Genomic DNA, 21,715 nt, shown 5'->3' on the forward strand with positions numbered 1-21,715 from the left:
CCTGCTTCCCTGCTGTCTCTTTTCCTCTGGTGTTCATTATAGGAATATCAACCACCTATTCCTTCCCTGCAGATCATCAGTGTGGCCACAACAAGACCACATCCTGCCCCAAACAATTCCATCCAAAAAGGATGGAATTTCCTTTCCAAAAAGGAAAAGCCAGCAGAACTGCCAGTGCTCAGCTGAGCAAAAGGAGCAGCAGCCACAGACCAGTTCCTGGAGATACACCCAGATCCTCTCAGTGAAGAAAGAGGCACCAGTTTACCTCGTTGCAGTGAAAACTCTTCTTGTACCAATATTGGAGGAGTCTGGGGATAAGATGTAGAAAAGCAGAAGGAAGGATCTGGAGCAGGGACATGCAAATCCACCATCTATCAGAAATTGTATCCAAGATTTGAAATGTTTGAGATGTGCTGAACTTCAAACATGTCTGAAGATCAGAGACTTCACTGCCCCAAGTCCTCCCACAGTAGCAGAAGGTCAGGGGAGCACAAAGGCAAGGCTAAAAATCTAGGGTTTTGGGCTAACTCCATCCTTCTTCAATGAACTTCAGGCTGACAGATGCTATCAGAGTTTTGCATCACATTTAAGTTAACCAGGATCTGGCAACATTCAGTGTATTCCTCAAGACAGCCTCCTGTGCACAATAAGCTGTAGAATAAACATACAATCAGACTCTTGGTGAAAGATTCAACCTAAAGGCAGCTGTAGTCACAATCAAGACACCAGGCACAAAGATGGGTTCCAAATTCAAGTCCCTTGCAACACAAAGAAGCAGCTTCACCCAACTGGAGATACAGAATAGCATCCAACTGAAACAAAAAATTAAAATCAGGCAAAAACTTGAGAAGAGAACATGCTTTATTGAGAAGTAGATACAAGAATAGCACATTCTACCACATCATGGGAACAGGGTTTAGCTTTTGCACAAGAATGGCCTTCATCCCTGCTCCACAAGAGATCTACTTGGTTGGATAGTTTCATGAGTATCTGTAGTTAGTTACATTACAGGAGCAGAGGGGGTGAGGCAGCAAGATTCAGTAATGCCCACAAGGTATACACCATGTACTGATGAAGATTTTTTTCTTTTTCTTTTTTTTTTTCTTTTTTGAAGGTGGCAGAGGAAGGCAGAAAGGCAGACAACCATCAGAAGAGCAGTAGAGAACTTTTCCACATGAGGATGTGTCAGTGGTTACCAGGCAAAGGCTCCTACCTACTGGTACACAATGCCAAGTGCTTCATTTCAGCCACCATTCATTCCAAGAGGAAGCACTGGAAAGTTTCAATGAAATCAGCACTAGATGATGCTGCCATCACCTACCCCAGGATTGTCCCCCCTTTTAATCAGACTGGAGCCATTTAGGAAACTTGTGGCACGAGGACAGTGGTTATACTTGAAAGCCATTGTACAATAAGTTTTTCTTCTGGTGGTGCTGATGGGAGAGAGGAAGTAAAAGCTTTTTTTCTTTTACAAAGACAAACAAGAATGCACTGTCAGAGAAGCAAACCATCCACAGAGCTAACTGGGGCTGCCACTGATGCACAGAATGCACACTGGAGGCAATCCAACAACTGGCAATATTTGCATTGTAGAGTTTCTGTGGCTGTTTGGACAAGGCAAGCAAAAAAACATCTGTCTAAATGCTTTTATTTCTTCAGCCCAGAGAGAAAAAAAATCCTCTCCACTATAAAGAAACCTACAGTTCAAGGAAGACTATTCTGAGAAAAACATCTCCAGTGAAATATACTGAACAGGGTGTTTCTATGTAAAGGAATCCACTAACTCCAAGAGATAAATCAGGAAAAAAACCAGTAACTTCTACTCAAAGCAAACGTGGGACTGTAGTAATTCCAGGAGCACACCAAGAGTAACTCCATGAAACACGTCAGACTGTGATGTTCTCACACACTTTACCCCTCCAGGTAACACTCACAACCACACCACCCAGTGACAAGATTAGGGAGCTTCTGACTGTACAACACCACCTCTGTGAAGACCTGCTGTATTCTATGGAACACACTGCTGAAAGGGGGGGGGGTGTCATCTTCCTAAAACTATTTGATACGTGGAATGGAACAGCCCATCAGACAGGACTAGTTAAAAATGCTGAAGTCAGTGTGACTGCAGGTTGTTGGGAAAGCAGCTTTCCCCCAAAAAAGCATCATCAGACCTTGTTCAAAAGCCACAGAAGTTCTCTCTCCATTACTTAGAACGCAAGGAACCTGAAGGAAGAAACAACCAGATTATAGAACACAACACAACCTCATCAGAAGAAGAACATGAGGGTAAGACCAGTGACTGGACAGGTACAGTACCAGATATCAGAACTCCTTGGGCCAGAGCTGCTAGGAGCTTCGTTTGGGTCCTATACAGATCCAATCCTTGCAACCTCATTGAGGCCGAAACATAAAGTTCCTCAGAACCAGCGTCTGTGGTGTGCACAAAGATCTGGGCCAGAACAGTACCAAGGGGAACTGATCTTTTGGGGGTACTGTACCAGCCAATCACAACAGCAACAGATACGACAGAGATCCCTAGGGTACTTCCTACTGCTGGGGTTCACTGGCTTCAGGAGTGACAGACAGTTAAGTTCCCTTAGGAGGGGTCCATTTCAAACAGCTGGGATCCATTATCTTATTGCTGTTGGATCTTTTTGCCTCTTTGGCTATCCATTCATCAATCAGATCCTAAGGAACAGAGCATGGAAAGAGCAGGTTAAAAGAAATCATCCCAAGATGGAGAATTATCCACGGTGCAACACCACACAGCTAAATCCTCAAATCTGAAGGTGATGAGCCTGCTAAGTGCTCAGCATGACAAAACCAAGATAAACAACATTTCCTTTGCTTTCTCAAAGCTTTCCCAATCACACTGATAAGGCCACTCCTAGCAACAAAGAGAAGTCTCAGGGAGGGGAGAACAAAGGAGAGAAGGTGTCACATTTGGGGATTTATAAACCAGTTATGTCTAAGGAAAGCACAAGCAACACTCATTCAGGATCCCATTAATTCAGCTCAATTCAATGTCATCCATTTGCCCAGTAAAGGGCAGGCATGAGGAGGAGCATGATGGGAATGTTGATCCACTGCTCCCCTAAAAAGCCACTTCCAGTGAGCAACATTATTCCACACATCAGAAAGGGACAGTCAATACAATCTCCTCCTACACTATTGCAGGATCAGGTAGGATGCCCACATCATATTTTATTAGTTACTGTATTTGAAATTACAGTGCTCCCCCACTAGCACCAAAAGGCTGGAAAAAGCAGCTTGCCACAAAGGAAATACTGATTTTTGGTGAGTTCATATGAAACTAACAGCTAAATCTACAGAAACAAAAATGTAGAAATAGCCCTTAGAAATCTTACCTGTCTTTTTAGGACCAGGTGTTTTCCCTTCCAGTACTTGAGCATCTGAAGTGCCTGCAAGGTGCTGACAATGTCGACAGGGTTGACTGCAGTCTCCTGGCTGATTTCTGCAAACCAGCATCACTTTACATTAGAACAGAAACCAATTCCTCTGCAGTAGCCTATAATTGTTGTTTCCAAAGCATTTAAAAGCTTCTCAGTGGAGCCATTTTCCTTTTTAAAATTAATATTGGTACCTAGAAATGGGTATAGTTCTTTGGTGGTTTTTTTTTTTTAAAAACTTGGGTTTTTTTAATTTATTTTTTTAAAAGAAGCCATTACATACTTTCCAAATGCTGCAAGCTGGGCTTATCTCTAATGGTGGCAGGACTGGAAAGGAGCCATGCCCAACCACAGGAATATTCCACTAACACCTGGATGAATGAGTCAAGTGTGACCTGTCTCATATTTGAGGGAAATGAGTGAATGAGATGCCTGGGTATGTTCCTGAACCAACTCACTACAAGTTTACTTGAAAATATACCTTTTATAGAGATCTCTTTTCCTTGGAAATTATGCAGGTAACGAAGAAGAACTTCCTTCCAGTAACTACGATAGCTGATGAGACCTAAATCAGACAGAGGACGTTCTGGAGAGCCAACTTTTTCTTCTACTTTAGAAAGCAAATAGCCTGTAAAGGAAAGAAAACTCATTTATCCTTCTGAAACTGCTCTCTCCTGACTCTTACCCTCTTTAGCAGCTGCAGAAATCAGCTCTAGTGAAAACTGCTCACCCACCACCACAGCTATGGTAGGTTTCTTGGTGGAATTGTCACTTTGGACAGGATGTTTCCACAATCTCCCTCTCTATACTTACTGAAGTCAATGAGCATTTTGCCATAACCTTGCCTCATGTATTGAGGCATTGTCAGGATACAAGAAACATTGTAGTTGAGAAAAGAATTCTTCTCCTGAAAACAAGAAGAGAGAGAGGACTGATAAACAGGTCTTGATCTGTACAAACAATGGCTCTATCATAATCCCAAGAGACTGAACAAGCCTGTGCAACTGATACAATACAAGGTGAAAGGAGCCACAGTAGAAAAACCTGCCTAACAACAAGTAACACAATCATCCTTCTTCAGCTACCAACCTGGCTTAGTGTCTTACTTTATTAGCCACTAAACTGGATTTAGGAGCACAATTTTAAACCTAGGATGGCTGGCCATAGAGTTGCTCTTGAGAATGAGCCAGTAACACTCTGCCACCTCTGTCAGCCACCAGGTTTACATGCAACAAGAAAGCGAGGTCACAACTGAAGTGTTCAGAGGTGACTCACACACATTTATCCTCAGATCCATGCTGGATTTTTCTTTAGAGCTTTATTTCATTTTTCTTTAGGTATTTGTTCAGTTTTAATTCAGGTGACTTAAGGAATATAACTCCCTGCACTTTATTTGGGAGAGTCCTCTCCTCCCTATAGAATTTCTCTGACTGAAATGTGTAATCTGCATGGTGTGGTATCACCATGTCTGGAAGGGTAATCACTTATTCTGTCTGGGAGCAGGAACAACCAGGAAATGTCTTTCACTAATGTGCAGCAGAGGTTAAGCAAACAGATTGCCTCTTTTTTAAGGAAGGCAAAATGTCTGAGCAAACAGCTGAGGAAACTGGGTCCTTACTCTAAGCTTGGCCACCAACTTACTGTGGGACCTGTTTGAATTAATTGAGTCACGACTCAGCTTCTCTACCTAAGAATTTGTATTCCTTCAAGTACATTATTAAAAAACCCAAAACATGGTGACTAATACTTATTTTAATGTATTTCTCTTTACATTTGCTTGAACTTGACTTTCAGCTGCATTTCAGACACCCCCCTGTTTCCTAGTAACAAGAGTTCATTTGAGCTGACTTGTTTTTTTGCTCGTGCAAGGGAAGATGCTGCAGCAAAGCACCTGCAACCCCTGCAGCAAACACAGAACTCGTGCAGATTGTTTGAAACTTTCCATATTCCTAAAAGCAACAGATCCTGAGACTGCAAAAAATCAGAGGGGAAACTGAGTGCTGATAATTCGTGTCCTGAATCTCATTCTTGTGAGGCAGCAATGAGTATGTATGGATTTTCAACTGACCTTGGAGAAATACCCTATCAGGTGACAGCCAGTGTTGTCAGCTTCTGTCATGACATAGAAGAGGAAGGGTTCAACATCATAATACAGTGTTTTATGGTCCAAGAAAAGTTTTGCCAGCAGACACAGATTTTGACAGTAGATCTAGAAGCAAAAGGAGAGCAGAACACATCTGTTTATTACATGGGAACATCCCAAGAGTGGACAAAACCAGACAAACGTGGGGAATTACAAGAAAGCTCTGAATTATCTGAGAAGTGACATACAGTCTTCCAAACAGAGCAGTTGGGCCAGGAAACAATTCCATTTGTGATGACACTTGATAAGCTTCACTTTTAAAGGGTGGGAATTGAGGTTTGTGATATCAATCTCTTAATTCCCCAAATATCACATCCTCAGTGAAGGGAGAGGGTTGGATCTCTGCTGGCTTGCACTGTCCTGTTAATCCCCTGCTTCAAGGTTCTCTGCTTACCAAGAAAAGACTCCTCCCAGCTCCCAGAAGTGCAAAATTTAGCTTTTGAATTTGTTTCTTTATTCCTTCCTCTGAAACCTTCAAGGCCAGGCAGAAGCAGAGACAGGGGACAAATATGGTGCTGCTACCTCACACTGAAAGTGCAGTTACAGGTTCTTGAGCTCAGGGCTGAGGAGGTCACCCTCCTAACACAGGGCTGGTTCCCACTCTAACCCAAACCTGACTGATTCCTCTGTGAATGGGAGATGGGGAGCAGCAACCTGCTGAGGCTGAGCACAGAAACTTCCCCACTAACTTTCAATATGGGCTCTTGACACAAATGTTTCAACTTGCTATGAGACAACAGATGGAACTGCTGGAGCACAACAGGGCTGAGGAATAACCACAGCAAAAATCCAGATGAAACTGCAACAAAGGACCGATCAGTCTCTAGTAGCAATGAAAAGGAAAAGGGGTCATTTCCATTCTGTTTCTCTGCATGCTAACAGTGCCCAGCATGTCTGAAAGCCAGACTCTGCACTCAAGGTTGAATGACAGCAGTTGGTTACCTTGTTCTTTTTCCCATCCACTTCAAACACTGAGATGGAACCTTTACGGTAGATTTCATCACCAGGTGGATGTTTCCAAACACATTTTGCCTGTGCCAGGAAAACAAAGTTAGGGTGAGAGTGTTTTAAAAGGCAGGAAAAAAAGCTGTATGTATGAGGAGAATAACAGTTTTAGTACGTTGGCATGATGGTATCAGATGTAAAAACTTAGGAATCAGCTCTGCCCTCCTCCTTACCATGTGTCTGCGTAGGATTGTTTGGCTCTTCATGTACTTGAGACAAAACTCACACATGTAGAGACGGCCCAGCCGAGCATACTCCTCTGGGTAAGGAGAATGATACCAAGTATCCAGCTCGTAACGGCCAAAAGCAATTGTTTTGATCATGTTGCTGCCTTCTGTGATCTGGCCCTGGAGCCGCAACTTTTCCTGTGAAAGGAAAAAAAATAAATGATTATTTAAAATTAAAAAGTACAGAGGAAGAGGTCTCTATTTATTTCCCCCGAGGAAATAATGTACTTCAAGTCTTTTAAATTCATCTTGCAGTGTGATGATGAGCAACAATCCCTCCTCCCACAGATCCTTCCTCAATCAGTCTCAGTCTGAGCCCTGTCCACCAGCAGCACATTTACTGACTGCTCCTTCCATTAGGAAATGACCTGGGGATCAGCACTTGGCAGCATGCTAACACCAGGATCACACTCTTTTTGTCACAAAAACAATGTAAACTCCTGGCCACATCAAGTCTTTCTAATCTGTGGGGAGAGGAACACAGCCTAATGGTCTGCCTGAGATATCCCAGCTGAAATTGTCACTGTGAGCATCCAGGTGCCTTTTGGTTCATCTCTGGAGATGGAAGGTGGCTTTGGAAAGTGCCTACAAAAGCCTCAGCTCCATCCCACAGGCACTGGCTACTCTCAAGATGGGTTTTGTCTTTTGTTGTCATCACACCTATGGCATTTCTTCCAGCAGGTGAGGCTGCCTTTTCTTTCATTGAAGACAAACTTGTATTAAATGGGACTGTTAGTAATTATTCCTCTTGCAGGCACTGCAGCATTCATGACTGCAAATGTGGAGCTCTGGCTGTACTTTCAGCACTTAAGCATCACCCCTAGTGTAACTATGCTCACTTGGTTGGGCTGTAGCTGCTCTCACAAACTCTGATTCTACCTCCACGTGTACAACAAAACCCAGAATGTGTTCACATTTCTACCAAAGCCATTTGCTGTGAGATTTATTATGAGTCAGAAGTCTCACCAGGTCCTCAGAAGCCCGTGCTTGTGCTCTTCGGAAAAGCTCGAGGTCATACTCACTGGTCAGGTTTTCAAGTAGAGGTTCCCTGGTATTGCCATAAGTTTGTCTGTGCTCCTAGAACAAGAAAATAAGAGGAGGTTTTGCTGCTATGATGCTACTGAGCTGTTGGATCTTGCAGCTTTTTTAGCTGAGAATGTTGCAGGATGACTGGAAAAGCCAAACTCTGGGAGGCTGCACTCCAGGCCTGACATGAAAAAAATAAAATTACTGCTTTTACCATGTATTTTTCTTTTTGCTCTTTGCTTAGTCCTGAGTTCCTTTTCTTCCTGAGCTCAGCTACTTTCTCTTTGTACCGCAGCTGTCTCTCTGTTGGGGCCTGAAAGAAACCAGAGAGGGAAACCTTCACCAGGCTTCATCTACTTCAAACCTTTTTCTTCCCCTTCCCATCCCAAAGGACTTCTGGCCTGGCTTTCATCTTCTGATGTTTGCTGCCTCTGAACCAAATCCTGTTTTAATAACAGGGCACTGCAGGTCCAACACAGGTATGGAAAACAGGAAATGTTGCTTCCTACAACTAAATGCAGCTTGCCAATGCATCTCAGTCCCACAAGAGAGGGTGCACTCCTTCTGTGCTGCTTAATCATGGGGAAAAGCTCTGAGCTGACTCATTAAGTCCTCCTGACTCAAGTCCAAGACTCGTGTACTAAAAAATGTCATTCCCCTTGTTTCATTCTTTTCTGTTCAGTCAGACAAATTGTAGTTTACAGTTTTGTAGGGATTCTCCTGTCCTACACCATCAAAGCACCCAGAAAAGATCATCCTGAGAACAGCCCCAGCCTCTTTTGTATTATTACTGGCCAGTGGCACCTCTCTGCTCTCACAGCCTCCTCCAGCCTTTCCTTTAAGGGATACAAGGAAGCTGAAACAAACTGACCAGAGCGACAGGACCCAGCACAACAGTTTATCAGAGATGTGAGATCAAGTGAAAATCATCATTGTTGGGAAGCACAAGCTGAGGTTTTTCCCACTTGTTAACTGAGCAGGCAGAGCACGGGGTGCAGGTGCCCACCTGGTGCCTGGTGGCGTGGCGGTTGTTGTCATCCTGCCTGTGGGCCAGCATCCTCTCCTCAATCTGCTTGTCCCGGCTCTGTGCTCGCACCTGGAAGGCAGAACTCATCTGTCAGGGCTGCAGCAAAGCCTTCAGTTTCATCCTTTTTCTCATCCAGGTGGATTCCTCTCTCCACTGTAACTCCAGGGGAGCCAACACACAAATGCTGCTGTCTCACAGTTGAAGATCTCACCTGGCACGTGCTCACTTTGTTTTCTCTTTACAAATAAGAGGTCTTGGTGTTTTGTTTCAAGAAAACTTAAGGAAGATAAACCAGAAAACTCAAGGAAGATAAACCAGGAAACTCATTTACCTTGCACTCATCTGCTGAGAGATTGTGATAGAGTGGGCATCCTGATATGGAGAAGTGTCGCTCGTGTTTTCCAGTCAGGTGTCCTGCAAAAAATTCAGAAAAAAACCCCAAAACCTCTTAACATATCATTCAAGAGGTTTAAAAATTACCCCAGATGGGGAGATACTTCAATATGAGCTTTTCAAGGAGCATGCTCAGTTTGTTACCACTTTGTGGTTCATGGCACAAGCTTTAAGAACAAAGAAGGAAAATCTTGTTCATACTAACTCAAAAGCTGCACTCCATGCAAGCAGCCAGGTATGTTTGAGGGCTAAATTAATATGATTCTGAAAACCTGCTTCTGGCAGAGATCTGCCTGCCAGACCTTCCTCCCACACTGTGCTCATACTGCTAACTTTCTCCTTATCCTATCATCCCCCAAACATTCCTAGCCAAGAAAACACCTCCAGGAAGAATACACTTGCAGATACGTTTCTTGTCTCTCCTCTATACCCACTTCTCAGTAATATTTCTGCATACTGTTAGGCTGACTAACTCCTCTGAGGGGGACTTGATCACAGCAGGGAGGCAAAACCCCAACAGATTAATCCTGGAGTTGAAATTACCTAAAGAGTTACAACCAGGAGTGGGACATTTCATGTTGAAATTGTAGCTTTCATGGAAGCGGCGGCGCTTAGGGCGGTGAGACAGGTCACTTCCAGAATCCTTCATGGACATGTCCTTGGCAATGCTCTCATCATGGGACACATTTGGACTGGAGATATCAATATCAGACTCTGAGGAGGGGGCATTCCCGGTGGGGGTACGAGGTGGAGACTCATCGTGATCCGCTGCATTTTTAGTGTCTGAATAAGGATCAAGATGTTACAAATCCTGCCTGCAAGAAAGCTTTCAAAAAAATACGTAAAGCAACTCCAGACAGCTGTGTGTCTCAAACCCTCTGTCCTCAGGATATCCCGTTGTGCCCTCAGAGACCTGCTGGAGAGCAGTGTAGGTGAAAGAGACCTGGGGGTCCTGGTTGACAAGAAGATGACCATGAGCCAGCAATGTGCCCTTGTGGCCAAGAAGGCCAATGGCATCCTGGGGTGCATTAGAAAGGGTGTGGTTAGTAGGTCAAGAGAGGTTCTCCTCCCCCTCTATTCTGCATTGGTGAGGCCGCACCTGGAGTATTGTGTCCAGTTCTGGGCCCCTCAGTTCAAGAAGGACAGGGAAGTGCTTGAAAGAGTCCAGCGCAGAGCTACTAAGATGATTAAGGGAGTGGAACATCTCCCTTATGAGGAAAGGCTGAGGGAGCTGGGTCTCTTTAGTTTGGAGAAAAGGAGACTGAGGGGTGACCTCATCAATGTTTTCAAATATGTAAGGGGTGAGTGTCAGGGAGATGGAGTTAGGCTCTTCTCAGTGGTGACCAGTGATAGGACAAGGGGTAATGGGTGTAAATTGGAGCACAGGAGGTTCAAGTTGAATATCCAGAAACATTTTTTTCCTGTAAGGGTGACAGAGCCCTGGAACAGGCTGCCCAGGGGGGTCGTGGAGTCTCCTTCACTGGAGACATTCAAAACCCACCTGGACACGTTCCTATGCGAAGTGCTCTAGGTGGCCCTGCTCTGGCAGGGGGGGTTGGACTAGATGATCTCTCGAGGTCCCTTCCAACCCCAAGGATTCTATGATTCTATGATTCTTTCCAACTTGGCAAACCTTCAGAACACCTCACTGCACCCTACCTACCTCTGTCAGAAAAGTCAACCACTTGCTCAGTCTCTGAGCCAGAGGAGCGAGTCTGGCGCAGCGGGTATTTCTTTGGAGTCACAGGAGCAGGCTGCTGCTGGCTGCGGGTCACTCTCCTTGTGGAATACACAGGTTCTTCTGCTCCAAAGGATGGGGGATTACGGACTGGGCTGGAATCTAAGTCCAGAGAAACACCATAATTACACCCACGATAAGCACTGCAGTCCAAAACTCGCCTCAGGACTGAAATATCAACATCTGATAGCTGGGCTACAGCAGAGCCCTGTCCCAGAGCTGCCTCTCAGCACAAGGTGTGCTCTGTTCTGCCCAGCTTAAAGCTCTGGACACTTTTCCCAACACTGAGGAATCTGGGATTAGATCAGATTTCTCTGGACTTAATTAACTAGTAATTACAAACCATATTTGGAAAGCTAAAGAACTGTTAGTTTAGGTAACCCTTGGGAACAGCAAAGCTCCTGCTGGTGTGGAGCTGCATTTGAAGCCCTCTGTGTGGTTTGGTGATCCTTTAATGCTCATAAAGACTAGAAAACAATTAGTTGCCATTAAAAATAGTGCTTTCATAATTAGGAGTATCACAGGCATGCCATACACATCCAGACCACCTATCCTTTTTGCTTTTAAGACCTAATGACCAGATAATCACACATGTCTATTTCTTACCCGCAATAACATTTGTGGCAAAATAGATTTTTTTAATCAAAGAGCACACATGGAGCAATGGAAAGATGTTATTATCTACTGCTCTTACCCTCCCTTGATGCCAGATGGCAGCTTATTAATTAGCAGCCAAAAAATTACTCCACTAACACTAAAAAGGAGGAGGTGGACACATTCTGTGTGTGATGCCAGAGCAGAAGTATACAAAATAACTGGCAATATGTTGATTACATTAATTGCAGAGCTGGGGCAGGGTGGTCATGAAAATACCATCTTCCCCTGCAGTACACAAAAACCCAAACAAACAAAGAAAACAAAAAGAACTTTCACCTCTAAACACTCTCTAGGTTGGCTCCACAAGCAAATATTTGGAGTGCTCAGAAAAATGAAGCCAAGCAGCAGAATCACAGGGTTTGATTCCCTCTAAGAAGCAGGCAGATCTTCAGAGGAGGGTTGAGCTCTGACTTCCCCCACCAGTGTAACCTTTAGAGTCCATTACCACATTTGTGCAATTTAAACTTACAACGACTGCTTTTTGCTGTGATCCATTAATCACCGAGGGGAAAAAACTAATATAGGATTTATAATCTCTGCATCTTTAAGATCTAACAGTCAGGAATGTGGAGCACATTGAGCCTCTCATTGCTAAAGGGGCTGCTTTTCTTTTCCTTAAGAAAACAAAGGATTTACCTTGGGAGCTCTGACTGAGTCTGGCTGAGGAACGGGTCACCCGGGCTGAGCGCCGTGATGTGCCATCGCTCTCAGAGCTGTCTGTGTGCTCAGGATCAGTGGAGAAATCAGAATCTTCTGTTCCATCTGAGCTGCTGCCTGCATTTCTCTGCAACACCACAGAGCCAGACATCAGCACAGGGCTGCTTGAACTTGCATGTTGTATTTATACTCTTTGGAAGAAGAGAGACTATTTGATGCTGGATAATTTCAAGCTGACACAACGACACATACAAAATAATGAATGTCAAGTGTATTGCTCCAGAGAAAGCATTTTAGTGTAATAAATACGTAATGCCGGTGCCTTCAACAAAAATAGTTTCTGCAGACCGATTCATTAAGGTCCAAGCAGCACCCGATTTGATTTGAAAAGGTAAACAAAGGTTCAAGGCTGGGCAGGATCTGCTTTCAGCTGATTCGGTTCACCTTGCCAACAAAACACCCACCCCAGCTGCCTGTTCAGAGCAGCAGAGGCACAGGCAGAGCACAAGGCACCGGGGGAGCAGGTGGTGGAGCAAACAGATGGGCTCCAGACCCGCCAGAACCGACTCCTCAGCACTCAGCAATTCAGGGCTCCCCGCTGGAACCAAGGCAGAGGAACGGACGGCACTCAGCGAAGAGGCTGGGCCAAAAAGAGGTTGAAAACACGGTTGTATTCACCTCGCCTCGACCCACCAGAGCGGCCTCCCGCACCATGCGGTGTGACTGGGCGGCTCTCAGAGGAGAGCGAGCCCCAGGAGTTGGCGGACAGCCACCAGGCCTCCGCAGATCCCTCCCTCCCCTGTCCGGCAGCTCTCACTGGACAACCAAGGCGTGGGGGACGTCGAGAGGTCTGGGTCAGGGCGGTAGGAACCGGCGGGAGTGGCCCCGAGCAGCCGCCAGCTCTGAGGGGACGGTGCCGGGGGTGAGGCAGGTGCCGGCAGCCGCCTGAGGAGAAGGGCGGGAACAGCGCAGAGAACGCGGCCCCCGCGCCGCTTTGTTTTGCGTCCAGCGGAGCCCCGCCGGTGCCGACCAATCACAGGAGAGTGGGCGGGGACGAAAGGGAGAGGCGACCAATGGGCAGCTTGGGAAGCAAGGAGGCGGAGCCAGCGGGCGTGATTGGCAGCAGCCGACAGCCTATCAGAGCGAGTCTCGCTGCCACAGCAACATCAGCGCCGGGGAGGGGGGGGGGCGGAGTGGGATGGGGGAAGGGAAACGGGGAGAAACAAGGCACGCGCGGGGAGGTGACCGTTGGGGGCGTAGATGGGCAGGCGCTGAAGCCAATCAGCGGCCAGCCCGACAAGGCAGTCCGGCCAATGCGTGAGCCGCTCCCCAACTGCCCGCCCAATCGGAAAAGACAAGAGGCGGGCCGCGCTGCAGGCGCGGGGGAGGGGAAACGGTAACCGTTGGGGGCGACGAGTGACGGGCAAGGCGGCCAATCAGCGCCCAGAGTGCCCGTGCGGCAGCCAATCAGAAAGCGAGGGGGGCGGGCGCCGGGGGCTGAAGGCCGCTATTTTCCCCCCGGTTTTGTGCCCGTGAGAGGGAGCGGAGAGGGGGAGAAAAGGGAAAAAAGCCACGGTCCCGAGCTCGCCGGTTCCCCCGCCGGGCGCTTCCCCAGTTCCCCGGTCGCGCTCACCTTCCTGCGCGGCATCCTCGGCGGGGGCGGGGGCAGCGAGGTCGGCTGGTCCCCGGCGCCCCCAGCCCGCGAAGCGGCGTTCGCCGCCGTGTTAGCGTTAGCGGGCTCCGTGGTGACAGCCGTGTCTCCCGTCCTGCGGCACGTCTGCTCCGGCGGCGCCAGCCCCGCTCCCGCCGCCGCCGCCGCCACCCCCTGTTCCCTGCTCGGTCCCTCACGCTTCCGCCGGGACACGGCCCACACCCCCCCCAACCACCACCCGTCACGTGACAGCCAGGCAGCCTCACGCCAGCGGGCGCCGCCATCTTTGATCCGGGCGGGAATCCCGGCGGCGCCGCTGGGAGTGAAGCCGCCCGCGGCCATCTTGGATTCGGGCTGAGGGGCTCGGCGGGGGGGGGGGAGGGACGGCGGCCGCCATTTTGAGTGCGGGCGTGAAGTCAGCGGCCTGCCCGGGCCGTGTCCCCAGGGAGCCATGTTAGGTGTGGGCAGCCCCGACCCTCCCGCTGGGGCCATTTTAAGGCCGGGCAGAGACGTCTCTTGGAGTTCACGGAGTGATTGGGTGGAGGAAGGCGGTGAGTCCCCGTTGCTTTCCAGGCGGAGGTTCCCCTCCTGCTGAGGGGGGTGCCGCGGCCTTGCCCGGCTCCTGGCTCCACGTTGGGCCGGCCTGGGGCGGGCCTTTGTCAGAGGCCTAAGGGGCCTGGGCGGGCCTGTGCTGCTTCGAGCTCTTATTCGGAGAAGGCTTTTGTCGTTAATTAATCTTTCCGCTCTCAAAATACCATCCGGGGGAGGGATTATCTTTTAGTGAAGCTTTGCCTGGAGTTCTCTCTCAGGCCAACGTGAGCTGGCGAGGCACCTTGTGGTTCTCCGGGGGTGGCTAATGTGATAACGCTGTCTATGAGCGATATTGTATTGCTTTATGTGAAGACTTGGGGGGGAAAAAAGAAGGGTATTTAGACAAAACACATGATTTCTTTCCAGCTACGGTTATCTTCAGAGATTATGAAATTCCCGGGCTCAAATCCTATAATCCCCGGGTGCACAAGTCATCCTTAGGCATGCCACTGAGCCTGTTTCTTTACAAATTGTTATTGCTCTTAGGTGTATCCAATCTGCAGTGAAATGTTGAAAAGCAAACCCTCTGAAGAAGTCAAGATGATTTACCTCTGCTTTTTGCCCAAGCAGAGAGAAATGGGAAGCAGGATGTGTGGTATGTGAAGTGGGAGTGCTCGTTCTTGGTTGCAAATAAGCATCCAGTTGGTCTGAAATGGTACCCAGGAAGGGTAGGGAAACTCAGAGGGGGTGCACAACTCTGTAGGAAGTCCTGGTAGTCTGCAAACCTGGTGAAAGGTGGCTGCAGAAGAGAACTCTGCTGTAGGAGTGCATGAATTCTTCCTGTGTTACAAGAAGACAAAAAGAGGAGGAGGAGTTTGGTCAAAATCTAGTGCTGCTGTAAGGAATGTCATGCTCTGAAGTCCTTAGACTGATTTGAAATGCTTAATCCCAGATGAACTTGGTATGAACTAAAGCATTGCCTCAGAGGGCATGAGGAACAAAGAGAAATAGTGCTCTGTCCTTTCATGGAGAGAAAAAGGAGGAGGTAGTAGTGTGAACACTCTGGAGCTTATTTTCCCTGAGACAAAGCTCAGGCCTCACAAGAGTGAGTGTGTTGCAATGTTGCACATGGGTGAAGGGCACTCATGGAAACGTGGGGCAGTCAGGAGCAATAAAAAAGATTCAGAGAGCTCATGGGCTGCAACTTCGTCTTTGATCTCTTCTTGCATTAAATGGAATGGTCCTGTGGTGGAAAAAGAGCAATTAAAGACTTTTAACACAACCTGTTTGCACCTTGCAAATATCCAAATTCAGGTGCAGATTTGCTTGAATGAAAAGGACTAAAGAATATGACAATCATGTGGAAATTTGCACATGACCACATCCCACTGCACTCCTTGCCTGTTGATGGCAGCTGAAGGATTCCTCTTTCCAAACCTTTCCTTTATGGGAGAGCTGCAGTGCTTAATTGGATCAGTTAAAGGAATAAAATGTTAGTTAGAGCTCCTAGGTGTTCCTGAAGCTTATGTCAGAAAGAAGTTGTATATTCTGATGCATATTAACAGGAATTATCACCCCCAGCAGGATGCTACTGGGAAAAACAAAGCAAAGAGCAGTGAGTGGTGCTTAATAACTCTCCTGGAGGTGGCAGTGCTTGAGTAGGAGCCAGGAATCCAGTTCCCTATGCTGGTTAATTCAAAGGCTAATGCAAACCTGGAGTCCTCTGTGCAGTTACAACACCAGAGTGACATAAATCTGGAGAATCCAGTATGTGTGGGAAGGTGGGGGGCATGGGAAGGGAAGGTGGCTTTGGATCTGCTAAGGTGCCTTGTGCTCTCAGAAGAGCAACAGTCAGATCATGTCATGAGCAGCAGAGCTTACAAGAACATTTCTGTCTGTATCTACCAGTAGAACACACTACGAGGTTTTAACTGCTCAAAATCAGCCCAAACTTTGGAATCTTATGGCAGAAATAAATTAATTTTGTTTTTTTCAATTAATTTGTGTCTGAAGGTTGTGTAAAGCCCTTGGCCACATGGCAGCAATCAGTACTGGAGAAGCTCCAGGCCTGGCATTCACTGGAGCTGAAATGTGGGGGTCTGTTTTGGGTTAAAACAAGAGGCTGCAGGTGCCTCTGTGTGGGCATCACCACCAGATGTCAGTGAGGGAAACTCCTGCTTCACCCTTAGCAAACCATGGAAATCAGGAATTGCTTGGGAAGAGGGGGAGTCAGTTCCTCAGGGTGCAGACCTGCTGAAGCTTCTGCTCACAAGGATCTCCACTGGAGTTGAGTCCTGGTAATAATGTTCTTGAGGCAGACTTGCAGCCTCTTAGCCCTGTCAGATTTTTCCATGTAGAAAATGAGGAATTTCCTGCTCCTTGATAGGTTAACTTTCTGTGATTTAACATGCAATAAAGTAGCTCCTGATGAATCTTGGAAAATACAGTGAAAATGTCATTTTCACCCAAACTGATCTTCATAAACAGGAACAAGCATCAGGAGACTGAAATATGGTTTAAAACTGATCCTCTGGTTTCCACTTGCTCTGGAGATGTGGCATTGAGTGAGCTGCCTGCAGCATCCTAAATACCCATCAGTGATATTAGAATATAAAGTAGGTTTATGTCAGGGTTATGAAGCAGTAGAAAAGCTTCTGAAATACTCCAGGTTTTCCACTTGCAAAGTGCTTGATGGATGTTAAAGCACTGACTGAAAAGCCTCTGTTACTGGGTGCCTTCCTGCAGGGCTGCTTCACCTACTTAAGGGTAGTTTCAGTCAAGTGAGAGAAATGCTGGATAATGAAAATACACTCTAAAAAGAGCTGAAATGCTGTACTTGAATACATCTCACTTGCTTTTAGGTGTCATCTCAGTGCATCTCTGGGGGCTAGAGTTACAGAAGGACTGGGACAATGAGAAAGTGCTACAGATAGCACAGTTCCATGGATATGAAGATCCAGGACAGTTGCTTAGTTTACTTTGACATCTTCAGAAGGTGAGTAGAGTTGGCTTCCCTCTGCTTTGGGCTCCAGCTTAATATTTGTAAATACTTAGTTTTTAGGTACAGTAGATCTGGGTGACAAGAGAACATCCTGACCCAACCATGTGAAGCTGGAAGAATTCCTGATCCCATTTGATGTGGGGATGGGTCAGTGTCTCACACAGACACTTTTTTGCCAAATAACTGAGGCCTTGCTGCTCTTTGCTGGCTCTATTTTTTTAGCCAGGGCCTGAGCAACCTTCAGGGTTGTGCCTGGCTCTGAGCAGGGCTTGGGACCTGAATTCTCATTGTCACTGAGAGGCTCCAACTTAGTTCTTGACAAAGTGCTGTGTAAGTAGTGATGTTAAATGCAGATCTGTGTAGAGAAATGAGAGGAGGTGCAAGGCACAGGATGAAATGTAGAAAACTGGAGGTGTAACCTGAGCTAGCAACAAGTTTGGCCCAGTGTGGGTTTGAGTCTTGACTTCTGAAGAAGCCCAGGGGGCTTTGGGACATTTCAGAAGCAAACCCAACAGCTAAGAATTCCTTTCATTCAGACACTTGTAGTGCTGAAGCTGAGCTAGTCTGTGGGATTTAGTTGCAGATTGGCATAGTTTGTTTTTTTTTAATTTTACTTTTACATCAAAAAAACTACTCACCAGCTACTGCACATCAGTAGGACTGCAGTTTTGAGAGGATGTATTTGCAGACAGTTCTGCAAACAGCTGGGGGGAGTGGGTGTTTATTTTCTTTAAAGCCTGGAGCTGGTTTAGATTTGAATGGACACTGACCTGTAGTATAAATAGTAACAGAAACCCCTGTATGGAGAATTGTGGCCATGGGCTGCATTGAGCTGAAGGTCTTGCAGAACACAAGGAGCAGGAGAGGGGAGTTTCAGTAAACTTGAACAGAATCCATGCATTCACTCTTTCCCCAGGGCTCTGGCATGCAGACATCTGAGTGGAGTCTGTGTTTTCTGGCATCAGGAGCAAGGTCACTCCAGTTTGGCCTACATCTCTCTCTCTCTTTTCTGTTTTTATTGTAAAAAAAAAAAAAAAAAATCATCCAGTCTAAGTTTTGATGAAAGCAGAAGTTTTTCACTTGGTTACAGCTGATTATAGCCACACTTCCTGGTTCCCTCCCTCCCCTGGGTCTTATCATATAATCTAATTATTAAATAGTTGCAATAAAAGTACTTTTTGCCCTGGCAGGACTAAACCTTATTGATAGGCCAGATATTTTTATGCCATCCTTGTCCTGTTCCTGCTGAAATGGGTTATTTTTAATTCTCTTGTCTGCTTTAGGATTAGTGATCTGCTCCTTTAATACATTCCTTCCAGACTGAGTGGTGCTCTCCAACTGCCTGGCACTGATGTTAATGCCTTGCTTCCTGATCAATGGAGTCTGCTGCATGCTTCCTTAAAGGAAAACTCTGCTCATGTTGTTCAGCCCAATGACATCAACTTTCACAGGTGTAAGAAACATTTATCACCACAAGTGACACTGATGTGGGAAATAAAGGCAAAACTTGATCCTGTTTGGCACTTCTGAGCTCATCCTCTGGGCAGTTCTTTTTCAGAAACCAGACTGTGGTACTGTGGGCAGCCAGCCACGGGCTTCACAGCTCAGTTTCCAGCTGACAATATCTTGATTTGTAATAAGAACTTTGGGGCAGTTAAGAACAGGTTATATGGGAGCAGAGGACTGACAGAAGTTGTCTTTCCTTGCTCCTCTAATTAAAGAGTGGTCCTAATCAGCATATGCTGTACCCCAGGTAGTTTTCTGCAGTTGTGGAGGTGGAGGGATGATTTTAAGTTGTCCCTACTGTTAAGATGCAGAGGGACAACAGGAAGGAGGTAACAGAAACCAAGTGTCACCCCAAACTAAAGGGTAGAGTGTACTTGGAAGGCTCAGCTAAAGGTGAGGAAAGAGTAAGAAAGGATTGGAGTAAGACATGGTAGAAGAAAGAACCAGAGCTTGGCAAAACAATTTAGAGGACAACAAACTAATACCAGTTTGATACTTTGAGCAACTCTCACGTGGGTTTGATTTACTCTGATGTCAAATATGCATCCATTTAGCTGCTTCTCTGTTTAGGCAGGTTTATCTTTCCCTTAGTTTCCTAGGAGACTGATTAGCTCTGTGCCTTAATGCTGAAGGAGCCAAAGAGACACCAAATGTAATGCAAATTGCCAGCACAGAAAGGATGGAGAATGGGAGGATGTATCTGGAGGAAGCCTAGCACAAGATGGGAGAAGTAGCTTTTACACTAGTTTGTATTATGCAGTATGATCACTCTCCCTTTTACCTCTAATTAGGAAAAAATATTGTCTTTCTTGGGAAATTGGGTAAGTGGAGCTTGGGGTGAGCAATGCTTCTGCTTTCTGGGGGCTTCTGGGGACTTTTGTCCCATTAAAAGTGTGCTGCTGCAAAATGGCTGTTCCTAGGATGAGGTTTCTGTGCCAGCTGGAACTGCTGGTTTCCTTTGAAACTCCTGGTTTTGTAATTATTCATGGCAAAAAAGAAAAAAAAAAAGAAACAAGTTTCTTCCCATATGAACTCTTGGCTTGCTGAGCTCTGAGGTGAGCCAAGTAGGTGATTTTCTTCAGTGTCTGCATTTTTTCCTAATTACATTATGCCAGTGGTTACCACAGTTTTATTTACCTGTGTTTCCAAATTCACAAGTTCCATGTTCTGGAAAAGTTCAGCAGCACTTCTTGGGGAGCTTGTCTTGAGACTGCCTTGTATCTAGGAGATACTTCTATTCTTGTGCCAAATGCAGTCCTTTAAGTATTTTTTTTTTCCTATGTCATATTTCTAACATTTTAGCTTCAGACAAGAGGAGGGCAGTGCAGTGGGACTGAGCTGCCAGGCTTTGCCATGCAGGGGCTGATGGGTGAACTAGAGCTCTGACTTCTGCCACTCTTGTGTGCAAGCTGAGAAACCATGGATCTGCCTTTCCTAAAAGCACAAAGCTTCCCTCAGCACACTTTCTCCTCAGCAAGTTCTCATTCCTTAGTGGTGAATGTTTGATATCTACTGCAGCCTGTATTATTCTGGGAAACCTTACAAAGTCTCTGCTCTTGGCTGACTCCTGAGCCCACATGCTTGGGCATGGGAGGAGAAGCAAGATCATCTCTTAGGGTCCAGAATGGATCCTAAGTCCTGGTGTCCCCTGGATGCACTGCATCCTGCTGACCTTGTGTGTCACTTCTCACCTGTCAGAGGCAGCTCTTGCTTAGATGCACAGCCTGCCACAAAGCAGGGGTTTGTCCTGAACACCATCAGCACTGATGGGCATAGAAAAGTGGAAAATCATGGACCCAGACTCCTGCAAGTAGGATGAAAAGATCCCAGAGAAGACAATAAACTTGATCCTTGCTGTGTCTGTTTTCCCACAGGAGAAGCTGCAGGGTCACAGCAGTAGGATGAGCTCTTGTAGTGGCTTGAAGCAACCCAAGCAGCAGTGGAGGATGTTGCAGCAGCAGGTATGAAACACCTTTTCTGAGTCCTTTTGCTTGTTCTGCACTGATTTGTTGATGTTTGACTGTCTTGCTCTCCTTGTATTCATTTCCATGCTCTATTACAACATTGGCAGTGCTGGACATCAGTGATTACTTTTAAGTGCACTCTTTTTTTCTGACACATTGATGATTCAGACTGTTAGGACTCCTGTCTTTCCATGACTTAGTGAAAATCATCTATTTCATAATGTCTCCTTACTCTTAGCAGGGCTTGTGCTCTGTTCCCAAAACTCACACTGTTTTCACTGCAAGCATGACCAGACTGTGAAATAGCTTGGCTGGTCTGGTGAATAATCTGTTAGTCTCTTTTAATAAACTGCAGTTTTATTTATCTTGCTGCTCTTTAGAGCTTTTCATCTCAAAACATTTGAGTGCAGAAACTGTCCAGCAGTGAAATGCAGCCATCTCTCTTGGGGATCGAGTGGGAGGCAGACAGGCAGGCATTTTACTCCACAGTTTAGAGTGAGAGGAATTTTGTTCAAGGACAATGAGGGAAAGCTTTGCTTGTATGCTGAATGACCCTTTGATCTTCCACGTTCATGCTCAGCTGATCAGGACTTTAAATCTAAGCTCTGTCTCCCTCCTACGTGGAGCAAACAGCCAGAAAATACAATCTCGTTTAGGACAGAATGACAGAACTGCAGTGGGAACTCTTTATGTTTCCTATTTGTCTGTCACCTCCTCAAGGGACAGCACTAAAGCACTGGTGGGTGGTGGTTCTGGGCTGTGGGTACCCAAAGGGGTTT

The 21,715-nt window shown here is 46.3% G+C and overlaps 1 protein-coding gene and 1 long non-coding RNA gene across 8 annotated transcripts; one reads left to right on the forward strand and one right to left on the reverse strand.

The window, feature by feature from the left end:
• Positions 1-843: 843 nt before the first annotated feature.
• Positions 844-14,157, reverse strand: KAT7 (lysine acetyltransferase 7). Of its 7 annotated transcripts, none has more exons than XM_030465887.1 (15): positions 13,917-14,157; positions 12,263-12,410; positions 10,895-11,071; positions 9,775-10,014; positions 9,170-9,252; positions 8,818-8,907; positions 8,026-8,124; positions 7,752-7,862; positions 6,732-6,923; positions 6,496-6,585; positions 5,479-5,619; positions 4,224-4,317; positions 3,892-4,038; positions 3,369-3,475; positions 844-2,688 (listed from the first exon to the last, which is right to left on the reverse strand). In XM_030465887.1, the coding sequence occupies exons 1-15, from the start codon at positions 13,929-13,931 to the stop codon at positions 2,587-2,589; spliced, it is 1,836 nt and encodes a 611-aa protein (XP_030321747.1). In that variant the 5' UTR covers positions 13,932-14,157; the 3' UTR covers positions 844-2,586. The 7 variants fall into 7 exon arrangements, with proteins under 7 accessions (XP_030321747.1, XP_030321749.1, XP_030321748.1 ...); XM_030465889.1 differs by having other exon boundaries at positions 3,892-3,975; positions 13,917-14,149; XM_030465888.1 differs by lacking the exon at positions 13,917-14,157 and adding an exon at positions 12,962-13,452 and having other exon boundaries at positions 3,892-3,975.
• A 79-nt stretch (positions 14,158-14,236) lies between these two features.
• LOC115599733 lies at positions 14,237-21,034 on the forward strand. Its single transcript, XR_003988601.1, has 4 exons — positions 14,237-14,485; positions 15,012-15,120; positions 17,327-17,460; positions 20,847-21,034. It is a non-coding gene; the product is annotated as an uncharacterized LOC115599733 (long non-coding RNA).
• Positions 21,035-21,715: the final 681 nt, after the last annotated feature.

The sequence above is a fragment of the Calypte anna genome, chromosome 27 (assembly GCF_003957555.1).
Source record: "Calypte anna isolate BGI_N300 chromosome 27, bCalAnn1_v1.p, whole genome shotgun sequence".
NCBI lineage: Eukaryota > Metazoa > Chordata > Aves > Apodiformes > Trochilidae > Calypte > Calypte anna.